The following is a 24,114-nucleotide window of genomic DNA, read 5'->3' as shown; positions in this document are numbered from 1 at the left end:
CTCGGTGCTCTGTCAGAAGTGTGCAAGGGGTGGGCTGGTTTGGGCTGGCCGCAGAGGGGCGCAGGGCGAGGGGGATGGGCAGATGTTGGGGTTGGGCTTGGCACAGGGATTCCACTTCAGCCAGCGCTTACCACTCCGGTGTCCCACCCCCGCAGGAATGGCGGTTTGTGCCTGGACACCCTGATCCCATGGCGGGAGGGGGGGGGGGGGGTCACCCTGACTCCACGGCCCATTCCCTGGTCACCCCTTCACCCCCCCCCCGGGAGCCTCTGCCTGTCCTACCACTTCCAGCTCCCTCGCCAGCCACCTGTTTCCCGATTTCTAAAAGCACAAGTGAAGCTCGCTGTCAGGAATTCCCCCCCTGGCAGAGGCAGAGCAACGAGGAAGCCCCAGAGAATACCGGGTCAGGTCGGCTAATAATATGCAAACGGAGTTTCCTGTACATTCAGAGTAGAGCGCATTGATGCTGCTGTCGAGGCCTTGGAGTATTGAAAATTGGCATGCGCCCAGCGCCCGCCCTGATTTTGGCTTCATGACCAATTCTCCACCCAATCGCCTTCCCGATATCGGTGTGAGGCCATGGAGAATCTTACCCATTGTGTCCCTATTCACTCTACCACTCATTCTCCACCTGGGAAAGAGTTGTTTGCCCTCCACATGCATCCTGAAAACTTGACACCAGGCCTATGAGGGAGAAAGAACAATGACCGTTCCTCTACGACATGCAGCTCTTCCGCTAAAGAGGAGAATTGTCTCCTCTAGTGTGAGCTGAATTTGAATCCAGGTCCCACAGTGCCACCTAGAGTAAATTGTCACTCATATGACAAATTCATGATCCTTCGGCAAAGATCAGCTCCTGCAGCATGGACTTATCGATCTCAAGCTGCAATCTCCTCGTAAACAGTGGTACAGAGAGGAATACCAACAGCTCTGGAGTTTTTTGCCTCATTAAGAATCATTCTGAGTCTCCTCACTACAACTGTTCCACATTCACCATCTAACACATCGAATGCTGTTGATCTCTCAGTTGGAGTTGTTATTGCGCTGATGAAAGCTGTAGCAAGTTATACGCTGAGCAAAAACATGCAAGAAGTCAGGAACCAGGCAATCTCAGAATCAATACTTCAATACTTTATGTTCAACAACCAATAGATTCAAGAAGACAATGACCGATATGTGTGCACAATACTAGATCACAAACTCTCATTTAACATCAGCACATATAACACCGCAAACCTGTATTATCAAAACTCAGAGTACATAGAACTACATTTCATTTTAATACCACTCTGCATCCGAGTGCAAATCTCAAACACATTTGCTCACAAGTTTAAAACGGCTGTTGCACATTGAAGATAGTCACAGCTCACCTGATTGATTAAAGCACTCACTTTGCAGCTTGCTCTAGTGCAGTGCAGACATAATATCCAAGGATAGAAGCCCAGGAGACCTCCGACAGTTTTAATAATGCATGCCTGTGTGGATTCACATTGGCTTCATATAGTTAACATTCTCACCAATAACAGCCAGTCCTCATAAACTGAATAAAATGTTTTCTGCAGAATTATTTTGCCTGAAGAAAAATATTGTCTAAGAAGTATCCCTTGTTTTGTTTGAGTCTAAGGGTAAAATATACCGAGGCTACTTGTTGTATGGTCAGTTGTTCTGACTTCCTAGATTGTTCTGATGGGGAAATACAAATACAGATAAGTGTGTGTGTTTGATGAGAAAGTGGACAAAAGAGTAAGAAGCTAGTGAAACCTCTGCTACCAGCTAAGCACAGCACGTTTGTGTAACACCATACAGCTTGCCCTGTCAGGTAAAGAGTGACAGCAGTTGATCGAATTCCTGATTATTTAGGAGTGCAAACATTGCCCATCAGTTTGAAAGGCATGCGTCTGACACGATTCTAATACTGTCAGCTGTTAAAGAGCTCTTACCTAAATAGCAGGCCTTGCTTGAAAAAGCAATGACACCAAAGAAGTTTGACTTGGCTTTCCATGCTGTGCTCGTGAACAAAGGTGATGCAACACTCTTGTGTTTTTGCTCCACTGGAAAATTTATGAGGAAGGGGATGTGTGGAGTTTTATATGGGGACTTCCTTATTTTAAGAAAGAATGTTGCACAAACAGCGACATGAGTCCCTGCATGAAACAGTTCACGGAGTCAAATGGTGACACTCAGACTCAGGTGCCTAGTACAGACACAACCTCCCTGAGCAGCTTTCTACTGTGTGAATCCAAATAAAGAGAGTGTTAAAAGGTGCCAATCATCTTTGCTCCTCTGAATGCTGTTTTTACACAAGGCAGGGATGCCGAAGGACCCCATAAATTTTAAACTCACAATGTTAATCCTCGGTTTAGACACACAGATTACGTAATGCACACAACAGGGTGAAATCAGCCAGAATTTTGGTCAGGTCTGAGCTTCACCCTTTGAGCCCAATTGTTTCCTTTTCCTGATTGGGGGCAAAATATCTCACTCACAAAATAGCATCCGATTTGAGTAATGAGGTTCTTAGGCAACAAGAACCAAGGCGAGAGCTTACTGATCAGGAAAGTGGTTACAGACTTGTGGACAGGTGCCAAATAAATCCAAGCATCGATCAAAGGCACACACGCACATAAAGAGGGCAAAGCCAAGAGGTGGCGGCCAGAAGCCAGTGTAATAATTGAAGGATAAACAGGAGAAGAGGGAAGAAGTAAGAGAGGAGGTTGAAAATGGTGGAAGTGGGGTCTGGAGGGAATAGGCATGGGGGAAAACCATGGGATAGAGAAGTAGGGGCAGGGGTCAGAAGGAAATAAAACAAATTGACCTGAATGACACGTACAAAAGGGGTGCCCAACTGAATTGCAATCGTCTAAACATGCTGATGGAATTGACAGTGTCATGTTTAGAATAGAATACTTACAGTGCAGAAGGAGGCCACATTAAGAGGAGAATGCAACTGAAACTGGACATCAAATACTGGATCAGACCTAACCTTAGGCTGACAGTGTAAATGGGAACAGAGCCATAGGAAGCATCGGCAAGGTGGTTCAGTTTGGTATTCTGCAAAGAGGTTGCTTACAAGGACATCACCGGAGTTGTCACATTATCAACATTCTGTAAACCATTCCATAAAGCATTGTGTACATTAACACTGCTTTGCAGTAATGTCTATTAAACTAAAGGTGCTCAAGCAAAACCTTGCTTGCTGTGCAGCTGGACGGAGTCAGAATGAAGATTTCTAGTATAGTTTACTTTGGAATGGGAAAGAAAGATGATTAAAGCACTGGACTTTGAGTGAAGTAATAATGTGGCTATTACGTTTTTAAACAGTCAATTAGGTGAGAGGTGATTAAAGCACAAAGTGCAACTGTTCACAGCTTTACGCAAGGGGAAGGTCTCTAGTTCTAATCTGCATGTTGAAACTTTCAATATTGTGGCTAGCTTTGATTTGAGGAATGCTGTCTTTTAGTCAGCACAGCCAGACTATTATTTTTCACTAGTTTGTTTTCTGATAGTTAATAAATTGTTGGCAGTTGGTTAACATGTTTTAAAAAAGAGCAGTGTAAAATGCTACCACATAACATCTTTTCGCAACCATACTTTCAATAATATTTAAAGTTGGTGATTTTATATAAAAATCCTATTCTGAATAAATATTAAAACACTTAATAGTGGACCATGCACCTATCTGTAAATAGGCTTAATGGGGTGAGGAATCTACAAATCTAATCTAATCTAATCTAATCTGCATGCCAAAGAGTGCTTGAAGAATTGTTTCAATGTGAGGAATCAGCCAAGATATGTTTGCAATTATACACGAGCAGGATGTAGAACACCATCCATTAGATTACTGCAGTTTTTGAAGAGGAGTATAGTGTCAAACAAACAATGTGGTACTGCAAATAAAAATATAATGGAATATCATTCCAAAGGAGGTTACACGAGGGCCTGGATTTTTGAAAGAGTCAGGAAGACTCTGTGGACCTTTAAAAATGGCAGGCAGGTCCTGAATGTATATGTCCCACCCCCATTTCTGACAGATTAAATTTTTGCTGGAAACCCAAAATCAGCAGGGGCGGTTGAATTCCAAGCTGAGTTCCAAAAGACCCCAATTTTGGTTTTATAATCCATAGTGTGGGAGCCACAATAGAATCAAATGGCCTTGAACGTCAGATAAGGCCTTTATAAATATCACAATATGAAGTCTTTTGAAGCCCTTGCTCTTTAAACTTAAAAAAACAGGCTGCAGCTGTCACAAAGAGTTTAAAATTTTCTCTGCTGGACTATTTTGATTGACAGGCCATCTACGACATATTAGATTAGAAGAGCAGTAGCATTGGGTAGTGCAATTTCAATAGGGTCCTTTTTTTGAGAATTTCCCACAAGCTATTATGGCATTGTGAATGTTTGGCTGAGTTTCAAAACTAACATTGTCTCAGCAGGGGTTCTAAGTTTACAGTTTAATTGACAGTTTGAAATGGGTTCCAAATACAATTCCTTTAAAAACAGATTAACCACTTTCAATGGATTTTATGAATGGGAAGTTTTCTTTTCATGAGCAAGTGTGTAATATTGTAAAAAGTTTATTTTTTCATCTCCATCTTTTTCTCATTATGTATGCTGGATTCCCATGTAGGGTATGTAGGAGAGGCATGATAAGAGCAGATTTGAAGGGATGAGAAATGAAAGAGAATGGTTAACAGCATCAGTTGGCAGGGCTAAGAAGGGAAATGAGGTAATTAGTGGGAATAGGGTTGTGGGAGCAGCAGATGGGTGTAATGGTCAAGACATGACAGGAGATCGGAGAGCAACAAAAAAATAATGCAAGTTCAGTTAAGGTAATGGAAGCCATTTATATGGAAGCTTGGCCCATTGGGCGAGAGGAAATGAGTGAATGTGTGTGTGTGAATGTGTGTGCGTGTATAGGTGTATATGTGTGGGTGTGCATATATGTGTACAATTGCCATCCATCCAGTATTGGATCAGACTGTTTACCTTTCAGCAAAACAGCCTAGATATTTCCCAAATATAATTTGGAAACCAGAAGATTATCAATTGTCTCTATTTACTTCTGTGCCTCATGGTATGGGGGATCAATTGTAAACCACATAGCACTCTTACCTTTGGAAAGCATCAGGTACCATATTCAAATCTCTCCATGCATCAGGTACTGTGTACCATAATAATTTCCTCTCCAATGGAACACTAGGTATTGCAACAAGCTCTCTCCCTCTATGGTGGGTAAATAATCCAATACTGTTTTAAAGCCTGCTTCGTGAAGGTGAATTAGTGACCGGACAGTCTATCTCTAAAAATGGCAAGTTAACATGGGAAAATCTATCAACAATACAAATTCCAGAATTAAATGCACAATCCTACCCAAAAACGTAACCTGATTCCACCGACTGTGAAGTCTTGGGTTTGACTACAGGTTGCATCCCTAAATTCTAGTGAGTGTTAAATAAAACATTTCTAATCTGCAACAATAGTTGAATGTTCACAACAAAGAGACAATATTAATACATGTTGGACCCTAATACAACGGGAGAACAGATTCAGCCATTGGATTACACACAATGCAAACATCATCGCCATCTGATTCTTCCTCCAATTCTTCCAGCTTCCAATGAAGAAGTTAAAAGCAAACAGTCTGCATGTTTGGCTGACACTACTCAAACAGATTCAAAGTCTTACAACCAGGCCAAAGTGAGCCTGGAGTTTACCAATCTCCACAAAACAACTGCAGGAGCCAAGCAACATTTTACCCACAAGGCTGTGTGGATTGCATATAACACAGCTGGCAAAGGGGGTGTAGGGATGGGAGATAGACATGATGTACATTCCTCTGTCAGAACTCTTTGTGCTCTCCATAGTCATTGTACAGCACTGTCAGAAATTGCTCGTCACAGATCTTCTTCACCTCTGTTCTCAGCTCTTGCCAGTTTATTCCTGAACGCTTCATTTCACTGTACTGGCAGGAGAGATACTTCAAAGAGATACGACGCAGGATGATCTTGGGCTCTCGCAGTAGGCCCCTGCACCAGCTGCTCAGCTCTTCCAACTTGGACAGGATCAGACCAGCCTTCCTGAAGGTGAAAAATGGGAAGGTGCATGTGCATATGGGAAAGACAGAGAGAAAGGTGACAGGATAGATAGTGAAGAAATAGAGACAATGGCAGAGAGGATAGGAGGAAGCATAGGAAAGGATGAAGGAGAGACGTACGGTAGGAAAACCAAGTGGAAGGGGAAAGTAGGAGGTACAAAGGGGAATGGGAGAAGAGAGAGGAGAAGGGAAGAGAATGAGGCAAGTAGATATAGGGCAAAAAGGAAGAGGTTGAAGATGACGGACAGATTGGAAGAAACAGATGAAGGGAAAAGACAGGGGGAAAGAAAAAGAGAGGGAGAAGAGGGAAGCCAAGAAAGAGCAAAGGGACAAATGAGAGGCGAATAGCAGGAGATTGGATAGAAGAGATGGGAAGAATGAAAGAGATTAGTTTTCAAGTTACTTTGAGCTCACTTTCAATCACATGTACAGGACTAGGAATTTACACCATAGTGGGTACTGCTAAAGAAGGAAGTTCAACAAAATATTTTTCTTTTATATTCCAACATAGAAATTCAAAACATATCGTGGCACGTAATGGCTTTAACCAGTGGGGTGTACTTTTTTATGAATGACGTATAAAATGTAGAAACTCATTGCATTACTGCCAGCATCGTTAACACAATTATTGTATTAGACTGAATACAACAGGATTAATGAGCGAACAAGATGTCAGACTTGGCTCAGCGGTAGCACTCTGCCCCTGCATTAGAAGGTCATGGGTTCACCGTCACTCCAGGGATGTGAGTACATAATTTGGCTGCTACTTCAAGCGCAGCACTGAGGGATAGCTGCATCATTGGGTGACCCATCTTTCAGATTAGTTGTTAAACCAAGATATGCAAATAGGCTGACAGTCTCGCCACAGATCATCTGGAATAGAGTTAATGAGCCAACGACATAGTAGACAGGAGAGGATCCTGGAAAGGGAGGGGGTAAATCCAGTTGTTGTGATCCATGTTGGAACAAGCAACATAGGTCGGAAAAGGGAGGAGGTCCTGCTAATAGATAATCTGTGGTTAGGTTCTAACCTAAAAAGCAGGACCTCAAGGCTTCTTTCTTTTTTAAAAAGTTAGACGACCCAATTCTTTTTTTCCAATTAAGGGGCAATTTAGCATGGCCAATCCACCTAACCTACACATCTTTGGGTTAGAACATAGAATTTACAGTGCAGAAGGAGGCCATTTGGCCCATCGAGCCTACACCGGCCCTTGGAAAGAGCATCCCATTTAAGACCAGAACTCCGCCCCATACCTGTAACCCAGCAACCCCACCCAACCCCTTTGAACACTCAGGGCAATTTATCATGGCCAATCCACCTAACCTGCACATCTTTGGGCTGTGGGAGGAAATTGGAGCACCCGGAGGAAACCCACGCACACACGGGAAGAACGTGCAGACTCCGCACAGACAGTGACCCAGCCGGGAATCGAACCTGGAGCTGTGAAGCGACAATGCTAACCACTGTGCTACCGTTGTGGGGGGTGGAACGTGCAAACTTCACACAGGGAGAACGTGCAAACTCCACATGGACAGTGACACACGGCCAGGATTCGAACCCGGGTCCTCAGCACCATAGGCAGCAATGCTAACCACTGTGCTGCCCTCGGACCTCAAGGCTAATAACCTCTGGATTATCGCCCAAGACATGTGCATTGAAGAAGCAGGCAGATCAGGAGAATTAACATGTGACTAAGGGCTTGGTGTGGGAGAGAAGGGTTCATTTCCAGTGGACATTTGGACCAGTTCTGGAGCAGGAACGAGCCGCACCTCACGGGGCCTCACGGTAGCATGGTGGTTAGCATCAATGCTTCACAGCTCCAGGGTCCCAGGTTCGATTCCCGGCTGGGTCACTGTCTGTGTGGAGTCTGCACGTCCTCCCCGTGTGCGCGTGGGTTTCCTCCGGGTGCTCCGGTTTCCTCCCACAGTCCAGTCCAAGATGTGCGGGTTAGGTGGATTGGCCATGCTAAATTGCCCGTAGTGTAAGGATAATGGGGGGATTGTTGGGTTACGGGTATACAGGTTACGTGGGTTTAAGTGGGGTGATCATTGTTCGGCACAACATCGAGGGCCGAAGGGCCTGTTCTGTGCTGTACTGTTCTATGTTCTATGTTCTACCTCTGTGACGGGCTCAACCTGAAACACGGTGGGACCAGTGTGTATCCTAGTGGAAAGGGCAAACAGGGAGGTAGCAAAGGCTTTAAACTAGGAAGGTGGCGAGAGGAATCGATAAGAAACAGCAGCACCCTAAATGTAAACAATACAGGGGAGGAGAAAAACGGAAAGAACCATAAAGGAGGACATTAATAGCAAGGGATCATCTAGAGTTAGACCAGAAATTAAAAATGGTACTTAATCATGAATTGAGAGAAAATCCCATCAAAATGTGTTAAAATGTCTCTATGGTAGCGCACATTGTGTCCTTTATGAAATAGGGGAGCTGAATGACTTGGTGGCTAAGTGGTTAGCATGGCGCCGAAGACCCGGATTCAATCCTGGCCCCGGTCACTGTCCGTGTGGAGTTTGCACAATCTCCCAGTGACTGCACGGGTCTCACCCCCACAACCCAAAGATGGGCAGGGTAGGCCATGCTAAATTGCCCCTTAATTGGAAAAATAAAAAAATAAAGCAGGGGAGCTGGAGCCAATCATGTACTGCGATGAACCAGACAAAATTCGGATCAGGGAGACATGGCCACAGGAAAATCAGGACTGGGAATTAAACATTGCAGCGTATCTTTCGAGAAGAGAGAGAGGGGAAATGGGAAACGTAACCTATTTGGGATAACATCATAACTGTAGGAAAAGGGATGCATTTGCAAGGCCAAAATAAAATTAATGTTAATAAAAATAAAAGATAAATGATCAATCAATCTCTCAACCACCTAATAATGAAATAGAGGTGGTGGAAGAAATATTCAAACAAATTGAGTAAATAATATACATTCGTAGGGAATTTCAATTACCCCATGTTAGTTGGAGAGAAGTAATTAAAGGGGGATAAGGGATTATAGTTTTTACAATGTGTACAGGGTTCCTTCCTTACCCAATATGTAAAACTCCCAATAAGGGAAGATTCGCTATTAGATCCAGTAATGGAGAATGAACCAAAGCAGATAAGAAAGGTGAAAAGAGGGGAACAGTGACCATAACATAATGCGTGCTTCAAGGTAATGATAGAGAAGGACATCAGTAAGACAAAAACAAAAGGTTAATAGTTTGGAGAAACCTCCGTGTATGCTTGGCTCTCACCCCCACAACCCAAAGGTGTGCAGGGTAGGTGGATTGGCCATGGTAAAATTGCCCTTAATTTAAAGAAAAATAGTTTGGAGAACAGCTCATTTTGAGGGTCTGAGAATGGAGGTTGGAAACATAAAATGGGCAACACGGTAGCATTGTGGATAGCACAATCGCTTTACAGCTCCAGGGTCCCAGGTTCAATTCTGGCTTGGGTCGCTGTCTGTGTGGAGTCTGCACATCCTCCCCGTGTGTGCGTGGGTTTCCTCCGGGTGCTCCGGTTTCCTCCCACAGTCCAAAGATGTGCAGGTTAGGTGGATTGCCCATGATAAATTGCCTTAGTGTCCAAAATTGCCCTTAGTGTTGGGTGGGGTACTGGGTTATGGGGATAGGGTGGAGGTGTTGCCCTTGGGTAGGATGCTCTTTCCAAGAGCCGGTGCAGACTCGATGGGCTGAATGGCCTCCTTCTGCACTGTAAATCCTATGTAAAAAAAAAATGAGGAAATATTTAACTAAATACTATTGCAGGCACACTCACAAAATTCACGACCTTTTTTTTTACTTTTGTGAGCTTGATTATTCCAATCTTATCCCAATAAATTTGTTATCAAACTTCCAAGTATGAAGAGAGGAAGGCCTTCTTCACATTAGACTCAACAAAGCTTGCATCATTGAGATATACAGAGAAAGGACCATGTTGGAAATGGTCATCAAGGTGAACAATTCACTCCAATTATAAGCTATTGGGTTGCACTCTCCCCAGAACAAATTTAGGCTCTATTTGCACAAGTTTGACTCCTCTAATTGGGACATCAATAGAAATGTGATCCACGTTTCCCTTGGATTAATGTTCCCACTTTTCAAAATGAATCAAATAGCTCAACACTCATTGCAGCAACTCACTAAATAAATAAACTCACTAAACCCAAGCCAGTGTTTCGACCATCGAAGACAGGGCGCAGCAGTTTACATTTTGCGTATAATTATGTTGAGTTTTACAGCACAGAAATGACCAATATGACCAAGATTTCGATGCTGGTGTTTCCTGTGCATACCCCTACCTTACTTCATCTCATTCCATCAACCACTGCTCAGTTATTCCTTTTTTCCTCTTGTACTCAGCAGGCGACAGACTAGCGACCTGTTCAAGGAATTACTAGCTATGGAAACAGACAGAAGTCTGCCTTAGTACACCGGAGGCTTAGTATAGAGTGGATGCAGGAAGAGAATTGGAATTTAACAACAGTGACATAAAATGTCAGCCGGTCAGATCGCACCTACAGAATCAGAAATAGGATTAATGTTTCAACTCGATGACCTTGTATAAAGAAGTGGAGCATGTTAGAGTTTATCAGTTTTTAATCAAATACAGAGCCAGAGAAAAGGGTCCAAATGCCAATAACCATATTTCCTCAGAAATATGGATCATGTTTTGAAAATATTTTCAGAGGCGGGACTGCGTCTGAAGAGGAGCAAGTGCATTTTCCCAGCATCATGTTCCCAGAACAGTCAGACAACAGAATCACTGCACTGTGCGCGATGGCGAACTCAGACCATGGAGCGGCACCAAAAATGTAAGGCCTCCCAGGATCGCCCTGGGTGCCGCCCGATCGCCCTCTTGGCTGTCTGTGAGGCCCCCTCCCCCGGTGAAGGATCCCCCGCCCTCAACCAGGGCAGCCGCGGACTGAGCCCGCAGCTGCCACCAGCCGTTCCCGACAGGCAAAACGATGTTAGAACCGCGCCGTTGGGAACTCTGCCAGTTGTCCCCGGAGAATCATGGCACACCGGATTTCGGCGTCAATGCCCATTCTCCGCCCCGTGCCGATCGCGACTTCGGCGCGGAGGCTCGGAGAATTCCGCCCAAGTTCTCTGTCTGGATCAACATGGACTAGCAGATTAGACTATTTCAGCAGCACTTTCAGATCGTTGATAGCCGCCTTCAGTGCGGACTCCCACTTCATTTGGTTTCTTTGTGCAGAAATAGGGACAGAGGAGCCAACACTGTAGACAGGTCTGGCAAAACCTTCCTAAATAGTTTACTGAGCACAAAAATAACCTGAGCTCTGACACATTCCTGGGCTCTGGAGATTCCTTAATCGCTCAAACATTCCCTCCACAGGAGATAAGCCTTGTGCAGTCATTCTGTTGCCTGGATGCTCTGTACTTGATGCCTGGAAAATGCACTTGCTTCTCTTCAGACGCAGTCCCGCCTCTGAAAACATTTTCAAAACATGATCCATATTTCTGAGGTCTCCTCCTCAGTCTTCCCTTAATTGTGATGTCACAGGGTGTCACAGTGGCATAGTGGTTAGCACTGCTGGCTCACGGTGCTGAGGGCCTGGGTTCGATCCCGTCCCCGGGCCACTGTCTGTGTGGAGTTTACTATTCTCTTTATGTCTGCGTGGGTCTCACCTCCACAACCCAAAAGATGTTGAGGGTAGGTGGACTGGCCACACTAAATTGCCCCTTAATTGGAAAAAAAGTAATGATGATGTCACCCAAGAAGACTGCAACCTGAGGAATGTCTTGTAACAGGTTGTCCATTGTCCTTTGAAAGATCGCTGGACTGGAGGATATGCCAAAAACCAAATAATTGTACTTGTACAACCATTTATGTGTGTCAATGGTTATGTTTGCTTTGAAACTTCTTCGAGCAAGAGTTGTTGATATGGCCTGGTTCATGTCCAGTTTTGTAAACGCCTTGCCTCTTACAAGAGTTGCAAACAAATCTTCCACCCTAGGTATGGCTAAGCATCTAACTTGGCAATCTGGTGAATGGTGAACTTGTAGTCACCATATTTCAGTCCAAAGATGAGCAGGTTATTGGCCATGCTAAACATCGCCCTTTATTGTCCAAGGATGTGCAGGTTAGGTGGGTTTACTGGGATAGGGTGGAGGAGTAGGGAGTGGGTTTAGGTAGGATGACCTTTCAAAGGGTTGCTGCAGACTCGATAGGCCAGATGACCTCCTCTTGCACTGTAGAAACTCTAAATATGCGCCCGTACCATCATTTCTCAGGACAAAAACGATTGGACTCTTTGGCGCCGTTCCAACTCCTCCTCCACGTCCCTTCTCATGGCACAGGGCATTGTCCTAGGCTTGAAAAAGTGAGAGCGGTGTAAAGAGTGGGCGGCATGCTAGCACAGTGGTTAACACTGTTGCTTCACAGTGCCAGGGTCCCAGGTTTGATTCCCGGCTTGGTCACTGTCCGTGCGGAATCTGCACATTCTCCCTGTGTCTGTGTGGGTTTCCTCCGGGTGCTCCAGTTTCCGCCCACAAGTCCTTAAAGACATATTGTTGGGTAATTTGGACATTCTGAATTCTCCCTCCATGTACCCGAACAGGCATCGGAATGTGGCGACTCGGGGCTTTTCACAGTAACTTCATTGCAGTGAAATGTAAGCCTACGAGTGACAATAAAGATTATTATTATTAAACCTGTGTATAACTTCACAGTAGTACCACGCAATGTACCCAGTTCATCCTTGAACATGTTCAGATATTTTTTGACAATATCATTTGTCACCCTCATGTGCTTGACCTTCAATGGAATTTTGCTGAGCCAGCCCCACCCTAGGAAACCTAGCCCGTTCCCTTTGACCACAAGGAGGCTTGTCCATTCTTCTTGACCATTAGACTTAATATGGACCTCCAACGTCCCAAACAAAGGTAGAGACTCTCCAGTGTACATCCGAAGATTAATCTCTGCCGGAGTATGGCCTGGCGCATGGGTAGAGTTCAACGTCGACTTGTAAGTCTCTTTATGAATTACAGACCAGGCATTCCTGCGGTCAACCTCCATCTTGATTTGCTTACCAGCGACCACCACTGTAGTAAAAATAGGCTCTGCTTGCACCGCATTCACATTAAACATGCCGTAGGCTTGCCCCACTGCCTGCTTTGGGCTGTCTAAATGATGCATAGCGGATTGAGGCTTCTGCAAATTTTAAGTTTCTTGCTCAGCTTTTGCCTTGCTCTTCGCGCCTGTGCATTTCTTTGCTAAATGCCCCTTTTTGTTGCACTGGTGACAAACAGCATCCCTAAACTTGCAATGATTTGCAGAGTGTGGCCTACCATGCCTAAAACATTCCACCGCTTTCACCGTTTTGCTTCTGACCATTTTGAATGTGCATCTACAACAACCCAAAACATATGGTTCATGAAAGGTCCCGCAAAGTTCATATGAAGCCTGCCAGGGCAGTCCCAATGATGAAGTGGTGCTCGTGGCTCAAACTTGCATTGCCACGCTGAACTTCACTAAACTTTGTTTCTTTTTCTTTTGTTTTTCTCCTCATCACCAAAAAGATGTGGTAACTTAAAACCTCAAAGCAGGTAGTCGAATGCGTTGTTTAAAAGAAGGATCTTTTTTATATGAATAAATAACATAGTTTGACAATAACAGTAACTTAGCAAAACAAGAGTAACAGTAATAACTGTGAAAACAGGAGCACTAGTAGAAGCAGGTCTTGCCTGCAGGTCACCCTCTTGCAGACTGCCCCCCAAAGCCCGCACATGCTCAAAAACCTCAATAGATGCTGGAGAAACAATTACATAGGAGAAAGGTTTATAAGGCTTATAAATGGCACTATGTAACAGTGACAAAACAGAAAGTAAAAGCAAATATGGAAAGAAACTTACAAGTATATAAGAATCAACTCAGAAAAACGTATGTATTAAGAATAAAAGTGGTCAGGAACAATGAGGGTCCATTGACAACTGACAATGGTGACCTTGTCACTTAAAATGAGGACAATTTGAATCTGTTGAAGAATTACTTTGTATCAGTTTCTACAGTGGAGGAAAGGGTAGCATGCCAGAGATCCAGAGGAAACTAATATTGAATCAAGGACAGGGGTTTTAAAATTAAAATAAAGAAAATAACAGTGATGGAGAAAATAATGGCACTAAATAAAGACTAAAGAAGGGAGCATATGGTTTCCAATCCAGTATTTCAATGGAAATATGTAAGAATATTTCAAATGCCCTGACAAATATTGCTCAACATCGGAACCATTCTTTTAGATTGGAAAACTATGCGCGTCACTCCACTAATTAAGAAAAATGAGGGGGGGGAACCTGGCAAGATCAGTTGGTTTAACATTTGTTCTTGGGACATTGCAGGAATGTCAACACTTTGAAAATCTTTGGCTTTCAAAGAGGGTCAGAGAAGGCATTTGGTAAGAGATTATGAGCTAAAACTGAGAAGTTCATACAAGTGAAGGGAAATTATTGCCCTGGTTAGTAAAATGGCCAAGTGGCATTAGAGAAACCAGAAGGATAATAGGAAGGCGTTGTAACTGGCAGACTGGAGTTTACAAGCCTCAACAATACACTTTGTTTAATTTACTGATGGCACAAAGGTAGGAAACATTGTAAACACTGTCAATGAAAGTCCAAAAATCACAAATATTGAAAGATAAATGGACAATTTTAACATAGGCAAAAGTGGGGTCATATACTTGGTTTAAAACACGGCACTTTTTAAATGATATAAAGCTAGAAACAGTGGGGGTTCAAAGAGACTTGAGAGTCCAGAGGCATATACAATTGAAATGCCATGAATAGATACAGAAAATAATCAGCGTGGTTAATGGACTGCTGGCCTTATATCTAGAGGATTAGAATACAAGGGAGAAGTCATTCTTCAGCTGAACATAGTCCTGGTTAGACAACAACTATGAGCAGTTCTGGGTGCCAGACCTTAGGAAGGATCCATTGACCATTGAAGGAGTGCAGTAAAGATTTACCAGAATGATACCCACACTCCAAGAGTTAAATTACAAAGAGCGATAATGTAAAATGTATCGTATTTCCTGCAATTAGTCAAAGTTTTCAAGATATGAAAGAGGAATTGGTAGGATAGGGTAGATGGAGGGGAACTGTTTCTGATGGTTACAAAGTCTAGGATGAGGGGACATTATTTATAAATTAGAGCATGAGCTTTCAGAGATGCAGTTAGGGAATACTTCCACACACAAAGACTTGTCGAAGTTTAGAACGCTCTTCCGTAAAAGGCAATGTCTGACCAAATATTAACTTTAAATGTGGGATTCTTAGATTTCAGAGCTATGGGACAATGATGAGTATATGGAGTTAGGTTGAAATATGGGGCGGGATTCTCCCATACTGGGCGGGAAGGGGGGTCCCGACAGGACGGAGTGGCATGAACCACTCCGGCGTCGGCCCGGCCCAAAGGTGCAGAATCCTTCAGGGGCTAGGCCGGTGCCGGAGTGGTTTGTGCCCCGCCGGCTGGTGTAGAAGCCCTTTGGCGCCACGTCAGCCGGGGCCGAAGGGACTCTGCTGGCCGACGTGAGTCGGTGCATTCGCGGGAGCATCAGCGGCTGCTGACGTCATCCCCGCGCATGCGCGGGGGGGGGGGTTCACCTACGTGTCGGCCATCGCGGAGCCTGACACGGCCGACGCGTAGGAAAAGAGTACCCTCATGGCACAGGCCCGCCCGCCGATCGGTGGGCCCCAATCGCGGACCAGTACACCGTGGGGGCACCCCCCTGGGCCAGATCGCCCCACGCCCCCCCAGGGTCCCGGAGCCCACCCACGCCACCAGATCCCACCGGTAAGGGACCTAATCTGATCTATGCTGGCGGGACTGGCAAAGAACCAGCTGGACTTCGGCCCATCACGGGCTGGAGAATCGCCAGGGGGCCCGCTGCGAGCGTCAGCCGACCAGCTCGGCTCGATTCTCGCCTCCGCCGAATCTCCAGTGCCGGAGAATTCAGAGTTCGGTTGCAAATCAGTCATGATCACATTGAATGGCAGGTGGAACAAACTTGGAGGTGAGGATTTCTATTATCCTCTCAACCATTCTTGGCAATTGATGCTTCAGAGATTTAACATTTAGAACTGTTGGTAAGGAGAAACTATCAACATTTCATCAATGCGCATACAGTCGTCCAAAACAATACAATGATTACGTTTCAAATGGAGCAAACATAGTCTCCATTCCTTCTTCAAAAAACAAGTACAAACACATGAACATACATACGAATCAGGAGCAGGAGTCGACCATTTGGCCCCTTGAGCCCGCTCCACCATTCGATAAGATCATGGCTGATTTGATTGTAACCTCAACCCCAACTTTCCTGTCTACCCACAATATATATTTTTATTAGTTTGGAGCAGACCATGGAGAGGCATGGAGTGTGACCAAGGTCTGTCCGAGAGACTACATAGGAGAGGAGTGAGGGTCGGCAAAAGTCAACTATACAAATACATATGGGCTGGCAGAGAATCCCCTCAGGAGAGGAATGGGATAAGCACAGAGTCTCGAAAGAAGGACAGACAAACTGGGGCACTGGTAAAGTCCATTTAAGAGGCATGTGAACACTTTTGTGTGAAGAGTTAATGTTGCAATAATAAAGGCACTCCTGATGCTTAATTTGCATAATTACTGTTGCTTTCAGAACCAAAGTGTGGAAGCAGTATTTTTAAAAAGAGGTCTGCCCAGGAAGTCTGTAATTCTCTGGGGTTTTTGGCAATTGAGGATTAAAAGGAGACTTGATTTCTGAGAAAAGGAAAACCTAACAGGGCCCCAAGTTACACACTGTTCTCTATAAATACAGGCTTTTTCCAGAAATATCCGTGCTTGTAAAATATAATCAAAGGTGACAGCAGCCCAAGGGATTCCTGATTTCACATATGGGTAAGAACAATTAATCCATAATTTTCATCCTGAGTTTTCGAATGGACCACAGTGGAAAGCACTTTTACTGATCCTGGCATTTAATTAGGATTTCCTGGGAAATTACTTCGCTCTTTTCTTTCCGGCATGCACCAATCTACATCAAAAAGGTTGGCATGCAGTCTGCCTCTGACAACGGGGTGCAAGGCGCTAAGAAGAGAGTTATGGCAGGGCAACTTCCACCACCCCAATCCACTTGTGCCTCCATGCCTTCAGTGGAATTATCAGACTACTGCCTGGCACTACCACACTGGTTCCTAAGAATGCAGGAGGGCAAACATTTGGGGGAATTGGAGTCATGAATTTGGGGTTGATCCAGGGACCCTCCATTCACCTTGGTCAATAGTCCAGCTCCCAGTGCCATATCATATGGGTGGCACGGTAGCGCAGTAGTTAGCACTGTTGCTTCACAGCGCCAGGGTCCCAGGTTCGATTCCCGGCTTGGGTCACTGTCTGCGCGGAGTCTGCACGTTCTCCCCGTGTCTGCGGGGGTTTCCCCCGGACGCTCCGGTTTCCCCCCCACAGTCCTGAAAGACGTGCTTGTTAGATGAGTTGGACATTCTGAATTCTCCCTCTGTGTACCCGAATAGGTGCCGGAATGTGGTGACTCGGGTATTTTCACAATAACTTCATTGCCGTGTTCATGTCAGCCTACTTGTGACAATTATAAAGATTATTATCTCTCCAACTGACCAATGTTTTTTAAAATTAATTTACCGGATGTGAGCTTCGCTGCCTAGGCCAGCATTTATTGCCCATCCCTATTTGCCCTTGAAAAGGTGGAGATAAGGTGCCTTCTTGAACTGCTGCAGTCCTTGTGGTGTAGGTACCCTGACAGAACTATTAGGGAAGGAATTCCAGGATTTTCACCCAGTGACATTGAAGGACCGGCGATATATTTCAAAGTCAGGAAGGTGATTGACTTGGAGGGGAACGTCCAGGTGGTGGGGTTCCCAGGTATCTGCTGCCATTGTCCTTCTGGATGATAGTGGTGGTGGGTTTGGAAGGTGCTGCCAAAGGAACCTTGGTGGACTGTAGGGCATCTTGGAGGGGTTGGATGTTTGTGGAAGGGATAGCAATCGAGTGGGCTGCTTTGTCCTGGATATTGTCGAGCTTCCTGAATATTGTTAGAGCTGCACTCATTCCGGTAAGAGGAGAGTATTCCATTACATTCCTGACTTGTGCCGGGGGGGTGGGGTCAGGAGGTGGATTACTCATTGCAGGATTCTGGTAGCCACAGTACTTAAATGGCTAGCCAAGTTTCTGGTCAATGGTAACCCCCAGGATGATAAATGGTCAAAGGCTACAAGTGGAGTTGGGGTTGTGTGTGTGTGGGGGGGGGGGGGGGGGGGGGCACGGAATTCTTCTGAATGTCGGTTCAAAACAGGCTTCTTTTCGTCTGGTAACAAACTGGTACTCCATTTTACAATGTGCACAATTCCCATTTTCCATTGACTTCATTCCACACATTACATCAGGATAAGCATAAAACTGCACTAAAGTCAGGCAAGCAAACTGGTGGAGAAGAAAATTTTCATTGGTGAAGAACTTATTGAGCATGTGGTCGATAAAGTAAATTCAGAGGCAAATGATTTACAAAGATTAATTGATCTTTCTGCAACGTTCGATCCCGGCCCCGGGTCACAGTCGGTGTGGAGTTTGCACATTCTCCCAGTGTCTGCATGGGTCTCACCCTCACAACCCAAAGATGCGCAGGGTAGGTGGATTTTTTTACAAAATGTGCCCTGGACTAGGACATCATAGAACATAGAACATAGAACAGTACAGCACAGAACAGGCCCTTCGGCCCTCGATGTTGTGCCGAGCAATGATCACCCTACTTAAACCCACGTAACCCGTATACCCGTAACCCAACAATCCCCCCATTAACCTTACACTACGGGCAATTTAGCATGGCCAATCCACCTAACCCGCACATCTTTGGACTGTGGGAGGAAACCGGAGCACCCGGAGGAAACCCACGCACACACGGGGAGGACGTGCAGACTCCACACAGACAGTGACCCAGCCGGGAATCGAACCTGGGACCCTGGAGCTGTGAAACATTGATGCTAACCACCATGCTACCGTGAGGCCCTCAACTGCTCACTGCTTGAGTTTTACCATCAGAAGTGAGCAAAGGAACAAGCTTGAGGGGACAAGAGAATAACATGGATTATTCCATTCTGAAAGCAGCTAATGTACACAAACCTTGGTCCCAATTCATCTTCACAGCGCCAGGTGAACTCTCCAAAATGCTCGTAGTCCTGATTGTAGTGGTAATACACTCGATGCAGGGTGGATGAGCCCAGGTCCATCAGCGTGTTGTAAGCAGTCTGTTGCTCCTTTCCACTTGTGTAGCCATTGAATAAGTTATAGATTTTGTCAGCAATTTCTGGAGGAGTTAAAGTGTACCAGTTAATATAAGCAATCAGAGATGTTCAAGAACCCATCCAATAAATGAGTTGAAAGCCTTATTCCACTTTGTTGCTGGGTAAAATATTGAAAGAATTCAGGTGTTTAAGACAATTGAAGGATTTGTTCATGTAGGTTTGAAGGTGGAGGGCGGGGAGGGATCGTAAATTCCAGTGGGTGGCTTTTGCCACCAACTCAGCCATCCCCGGCCTACCTAAGATTTTACAGGGGCAGGGGAACAATCAGGTACACACCTTCAACCTCATCCCAAATTCTGGCCACTTAAAGGCCTCATTCAACCACCCCTGGTATTTTACCTATGGCCCATGCCTTTGGCATGGACTAATTCTGGCCAGAGTAGGGGTGTGGGGGGATCCTCCTTCCCAGAAGGACAAAGAAACAGAAAAATGGGGAAATAGAACACTGGTCCAAATAGCTTTCTCCTTCTTGGTTTGTGGGCCCCGGGGGCCAATGAAGGCACCCCCGCCCCACTACCCCCTTAACCCTTCCCCCACCCTCCCTGGACTTTTGAACCTGGGCTCCCAACCTCGATCTTACCTTGGCATGGTGGGACTGCCTGCCACCCCAGCGCTCGCAGCTGGCACTGCTGGGACTACAGAGCTGCTGACTATCCAATTGACCACCAACTCTAAAGCAGAACTTGCTACTAAAGGAGGAGGTTGGGAGAGCAGGAGGGTGGGGGGGGGGGGGGGGGGGGGGGAATGCTGTCACATTTTAAAGCAAGTAACGCTGCACTCATCTCGCAAGGCAGAGAGAGTTCATCACAGAGAATTGTGGAGTGATGCACTTTGTGACAGCTACCATGCAAAGACAGTATACTGTAAATGGCACAATTTTGGAGAATGTCGATCAGCCCATGTAAACAAATCCTTAAAGCTGGCAGGGTAAGTGGATAAGGCAGTTAAAGAAGCATAATGTTTATTTGGGTTAATAAACAGCCATCCTAGAATGTCATAAATCATTAGAGTTGGCTGGAGCAGTGTGAACACCCTTCTACTGTTACATTCTGCCTTCTGTGACCGAGCCAGTTCTGTATCCATCTTACTACCTCACCTCTGATCCCTTGTGACTTCAACTTTTGTACCAGTCTGCTATGAGGCTTTTTGTCAAAGGCTTTACTGAAGTCCATGTAAACAACATCCACTGCCCTCCCTATATCAATCATCTTTGTCACATCCTCAAAAAAACTCGATCAAGTTAGTGAGGCACAACCTCCCCTTCAGAAAACCATGCTGGCCATTGCTAATGAGTCAATTTGTTTCTGAATGGGTATAAATCCTGTCCCAGAGAATTCTCTTCAATAATTTACCTACTACCGACGTGAGGCACACTGGCCTAGAGTTTTCTGGATTATCCCTGCTACCTTTCTTAAACAGTGGGACCACATGAGCTATTCTCCAGTCCTCTGGGATCTCATCTGTAGCCATTAAGGATACAAAGATGTCAGTCAAGGCCCCAGCAATTTTCTCCCTTGCTTCCCTCAGTATTCTGTGGTAAAAACCATCCAGCCTAGGAGACCTAGCTACCTTAATATCTTTTAAAATACCCAATACCTCCTCCTTTTCGATGTTAACATGATCCAGACTGTCCATACACCCTCCCCAAAAATTATCTTCCACAAAGTCCTTTTCTTTGGTGAACACTGATGCAAAGTACTAATTTTGTACCTTGCCCATTTCCTCTGGCTCAATACATAGAGTCCCCCTACTGTCCTTAAATGGCCCAATCCTTTCCTTGACCACCCTCTTGCTTTTTGCATATGAATGATAGACAAAAGGGAGTTGGAGAGGTGCTTGAGGATAAGGAACGGACATGGTTACAAACACAAAGCAATGATGTGGGACTAAACACTAATGCTTTTTCAAAGAGCTAGCACAGTCATGGCAGGGACACAACTTTGCTGTAGGGTTCTATGATTTTGTGCAGTAATACTCCATGATTCCAGTGACATGATCTTGTATTGAACACTGGGGACACAGCTCATTGAAAATGAGCACAAGATAGAAGAAGTAAGAAATAAAGTGGGACAGAAAGAAAGAGAAGAAGAAAGAAAGGAAAACTTCCATATATAAATAGTAATAAATGCCTGCATGTATATGGCATGATCTCAGGGTGTCACAAATTTTTTTACAACTAATGGGGTACTTTTTGAAGTCTAATTACTGTGACAATATAGGAAACGTGGCAGCCAATGTGCGCACAGAAAGCTCCACAAGCAGCATTATGTTAATGACTAGATGCTCTGTTTTTCTGGTTAGAGTTAGGCTTCACAGCCTCAGCATATCCAAAGCACTTTACAGCCAATGAAGTAGTTTCGAAGGCAGTCACTATTGTCATGTGGGTCACACCGCAGGCAATGTGCAAAATGCAAGCTCCCACAAACAGCAGTGTGACAATGACGAGATAATCCTCTTTCTTTATCTTAACTGAGGGATAAATGTAAGCCAGGACAAAGAGTAGAATTCCAAGCTCTTCAAAGAGTACCATTGGATCTTTTATCTCCAACAGATGGGGCTTCGGTCTAACATCTCATCTGAAAGATAGCATCTTCATCAGTACTACACTGGAGTGTCACCTTAGATTTTGTGCCAAAGTCTCTCGAGTGGGGTTTCAGCCCCACAGCTGTTGGACTCAAAGTGAAAAATGTTACTCACAATGCCAAGCAGCTGCTGGAGGAACAGTGGGTGCAGATTGCGGAGAGTGATCCACGACAGGTTGGATTGGATTTGTTTATTGGATTAATATTAGCAGGGACAAAGGGGGTAAGGACTAATTGAGTGACCCAAAGGAAAGTGTAAAGATAGGAATTAGTTGATGCAAAGTATCAAGACTGAATCGACTGGGATAGATCACAGGCTTTGGTGACACTCAAGGGCATCTGACATTCTTGGAATGTCCACCATGATTAAGGTTCCCTCAATCAAGTTACGAGGAAAAGTATACTCATGAGTGGGACTTCTACTGAGAACTGTCCATGCACAACATTGGAATTTTTCAAACAGCAGGGCAAAAACTTTTGGTGCTGGCACAGCGGGTGTGCTAGAACAGACGGAAGGTACAGCCAGCAAACTTTTGTTTGAAGTCCGTGTTTAAAGAGAAAACGAGTGGCATCTTTATTATTTTATATCTGAGACTGAAGAGGTAAATTCACAGTTTTACTGCTGTTTACTGCCTGATACAATTGAAAACACTTGTTCAAGGTACAACTTTAGACAGATTTAGAGGGTAATAATAATAATCTTTTATTAGTGTCACAAGTGGGTGAACATTAACACTTGCAATGAAGTTACTGTAAAAATCCCCAAGTCGCCACATTCCGGCGCCTGTTCGGGTACACTAAGGGAGAATTCAGAATATCCAATTCACCTAACAAGCATGCCTTTCGGGACTTGTGGGAGGAAAATGGAGCGCCCGGAAGAAACCCACGCAGACACGGGGACAACGTGCAGACTCCACACGAACCTGGGTCCTGGCCCTGTAAAGCAACAGTGCTAACCATTGTGCTCCTGTCAGTCTTCTCTTAAGCAACGCAGCAACTCTTGATCAGCAAAATAGTAAGAGGGCTCCAGCTATAACCCCATGATGATATTATTTACCTAAATATAGAGCAATCAAAGGTACAGATTTTGATCAATATGGGCCGGACCTTTGCTAAAAATGGCACAGTGTAAAGAAATCTGAAGTAATTATCTTCAACAACATGAAAGATCAAAATTCAAACAAATGGTCAAACAAATAATAAAAATCCGATATGGACAGTGATTACCTGCGACACACAGGGACAATAAATCAGAAGGGAAAACAATAAATCAGACATGGACAGTGATAATCTGCGGAACAGAGACAATAAATTAGATATGGACAGTGATTACCTGCGACACACAATGATAATGAAGCAGATACAGAGAGTGATTGCCTGGGGGACATAGGACAATAAAGCAGATATGGACCAGTGATTACCTGGGATACACAGGGCACTAAATCAGATATGGACAGTGATTACCTGGGGCACACAGGGAGAATAAAGCAGATATGGACAGTGATTACCTGGGACACCCAGGGCAATCAATCAGGCATGGACAGTGATTACCTGGGACACACAGGGAGAATAAAGCAGATATGGACAGTGATTACCTGGGATACACAGGGCACTAAATCAGATATGGACAGTGATTACCTGGAACACACAGGGAAAATAAATCTGGTACTGACAGTGATTATCTGAGACAAACAATAACAATACATCCGATACTGACAGTTATTATCTGGGACACAGGAACAATAAATCAGATGTGGACATTGATTACTGTGGTGTTCTTTGTGTGGTTCAGATTCTAGGAAGGTTGCCGTAGTGTTTACAAAGACCACAACTAGCTTTTACATTAAACAAAGTTAATGATTTATTTACTCTACTTAGTTGAATCTGATTTTCATTTCAATATAATAAACAATTGACAATAAACATACAATCTACACTCGTCTACCGCTAATCTCTACACTAATATAGTAAATATGAAGCACTCTCACTCACACTATCTTTCCTACAGTCTGTTCTCTAGCCTTCTCCACAACTCTCTCCCAGAAGACATGGGGCGCGATTCTCCGATGTCACGCCGGTTGGGAGAATAGCGGGCCGCGCCAGCTTTTAA

The 24,114-nt window shown here is 44.7% G+C and overlaps 1 protein-coding gene across 1 annotated transcript in view; it reads right to left on the bottom strand.

The window, feature by feature from the left end:
• Positions 1–5,839: 5,839 nt before the first annotated feature.
• LOC119964903 (astrotactin-1-like) overlaps positions 5,840–24,114 on the bottom strand; it is a 3,158,558-nt gene continuing 3,140,283 nt past the window's right edge. The window contains 2 exon segments of the mRNA XM_038795000.1: positions 5,840–6,077; positions 19,241–19,424. Of these exon segments, the coding sequence (XP_038650928.1) occupies positions 5,840–6,077; positions 19,241–19,424 (422 nt within the window).

This window comes from Scyliorhinus canicula, chromosome 4 (genome assembly GCF_902713615.1).
Source record: "Scyliorhinus canicula chromosome 4, sScyCan1.1, whole genome shotgun sequence".
Taxonomy (NCBI): domain Eukaryota; kingdom Metazoa; phylum Chordata; class Chondrichthyes; order Carcharhiniformes; family Scyliorhinidae; genus Scyliorhinus; species Scyliorhinus canicula.
Note: the sequence above shows the minus strand (reverse complement) of the source record. Positions and strands in the feature narration are given on the sequence as shown.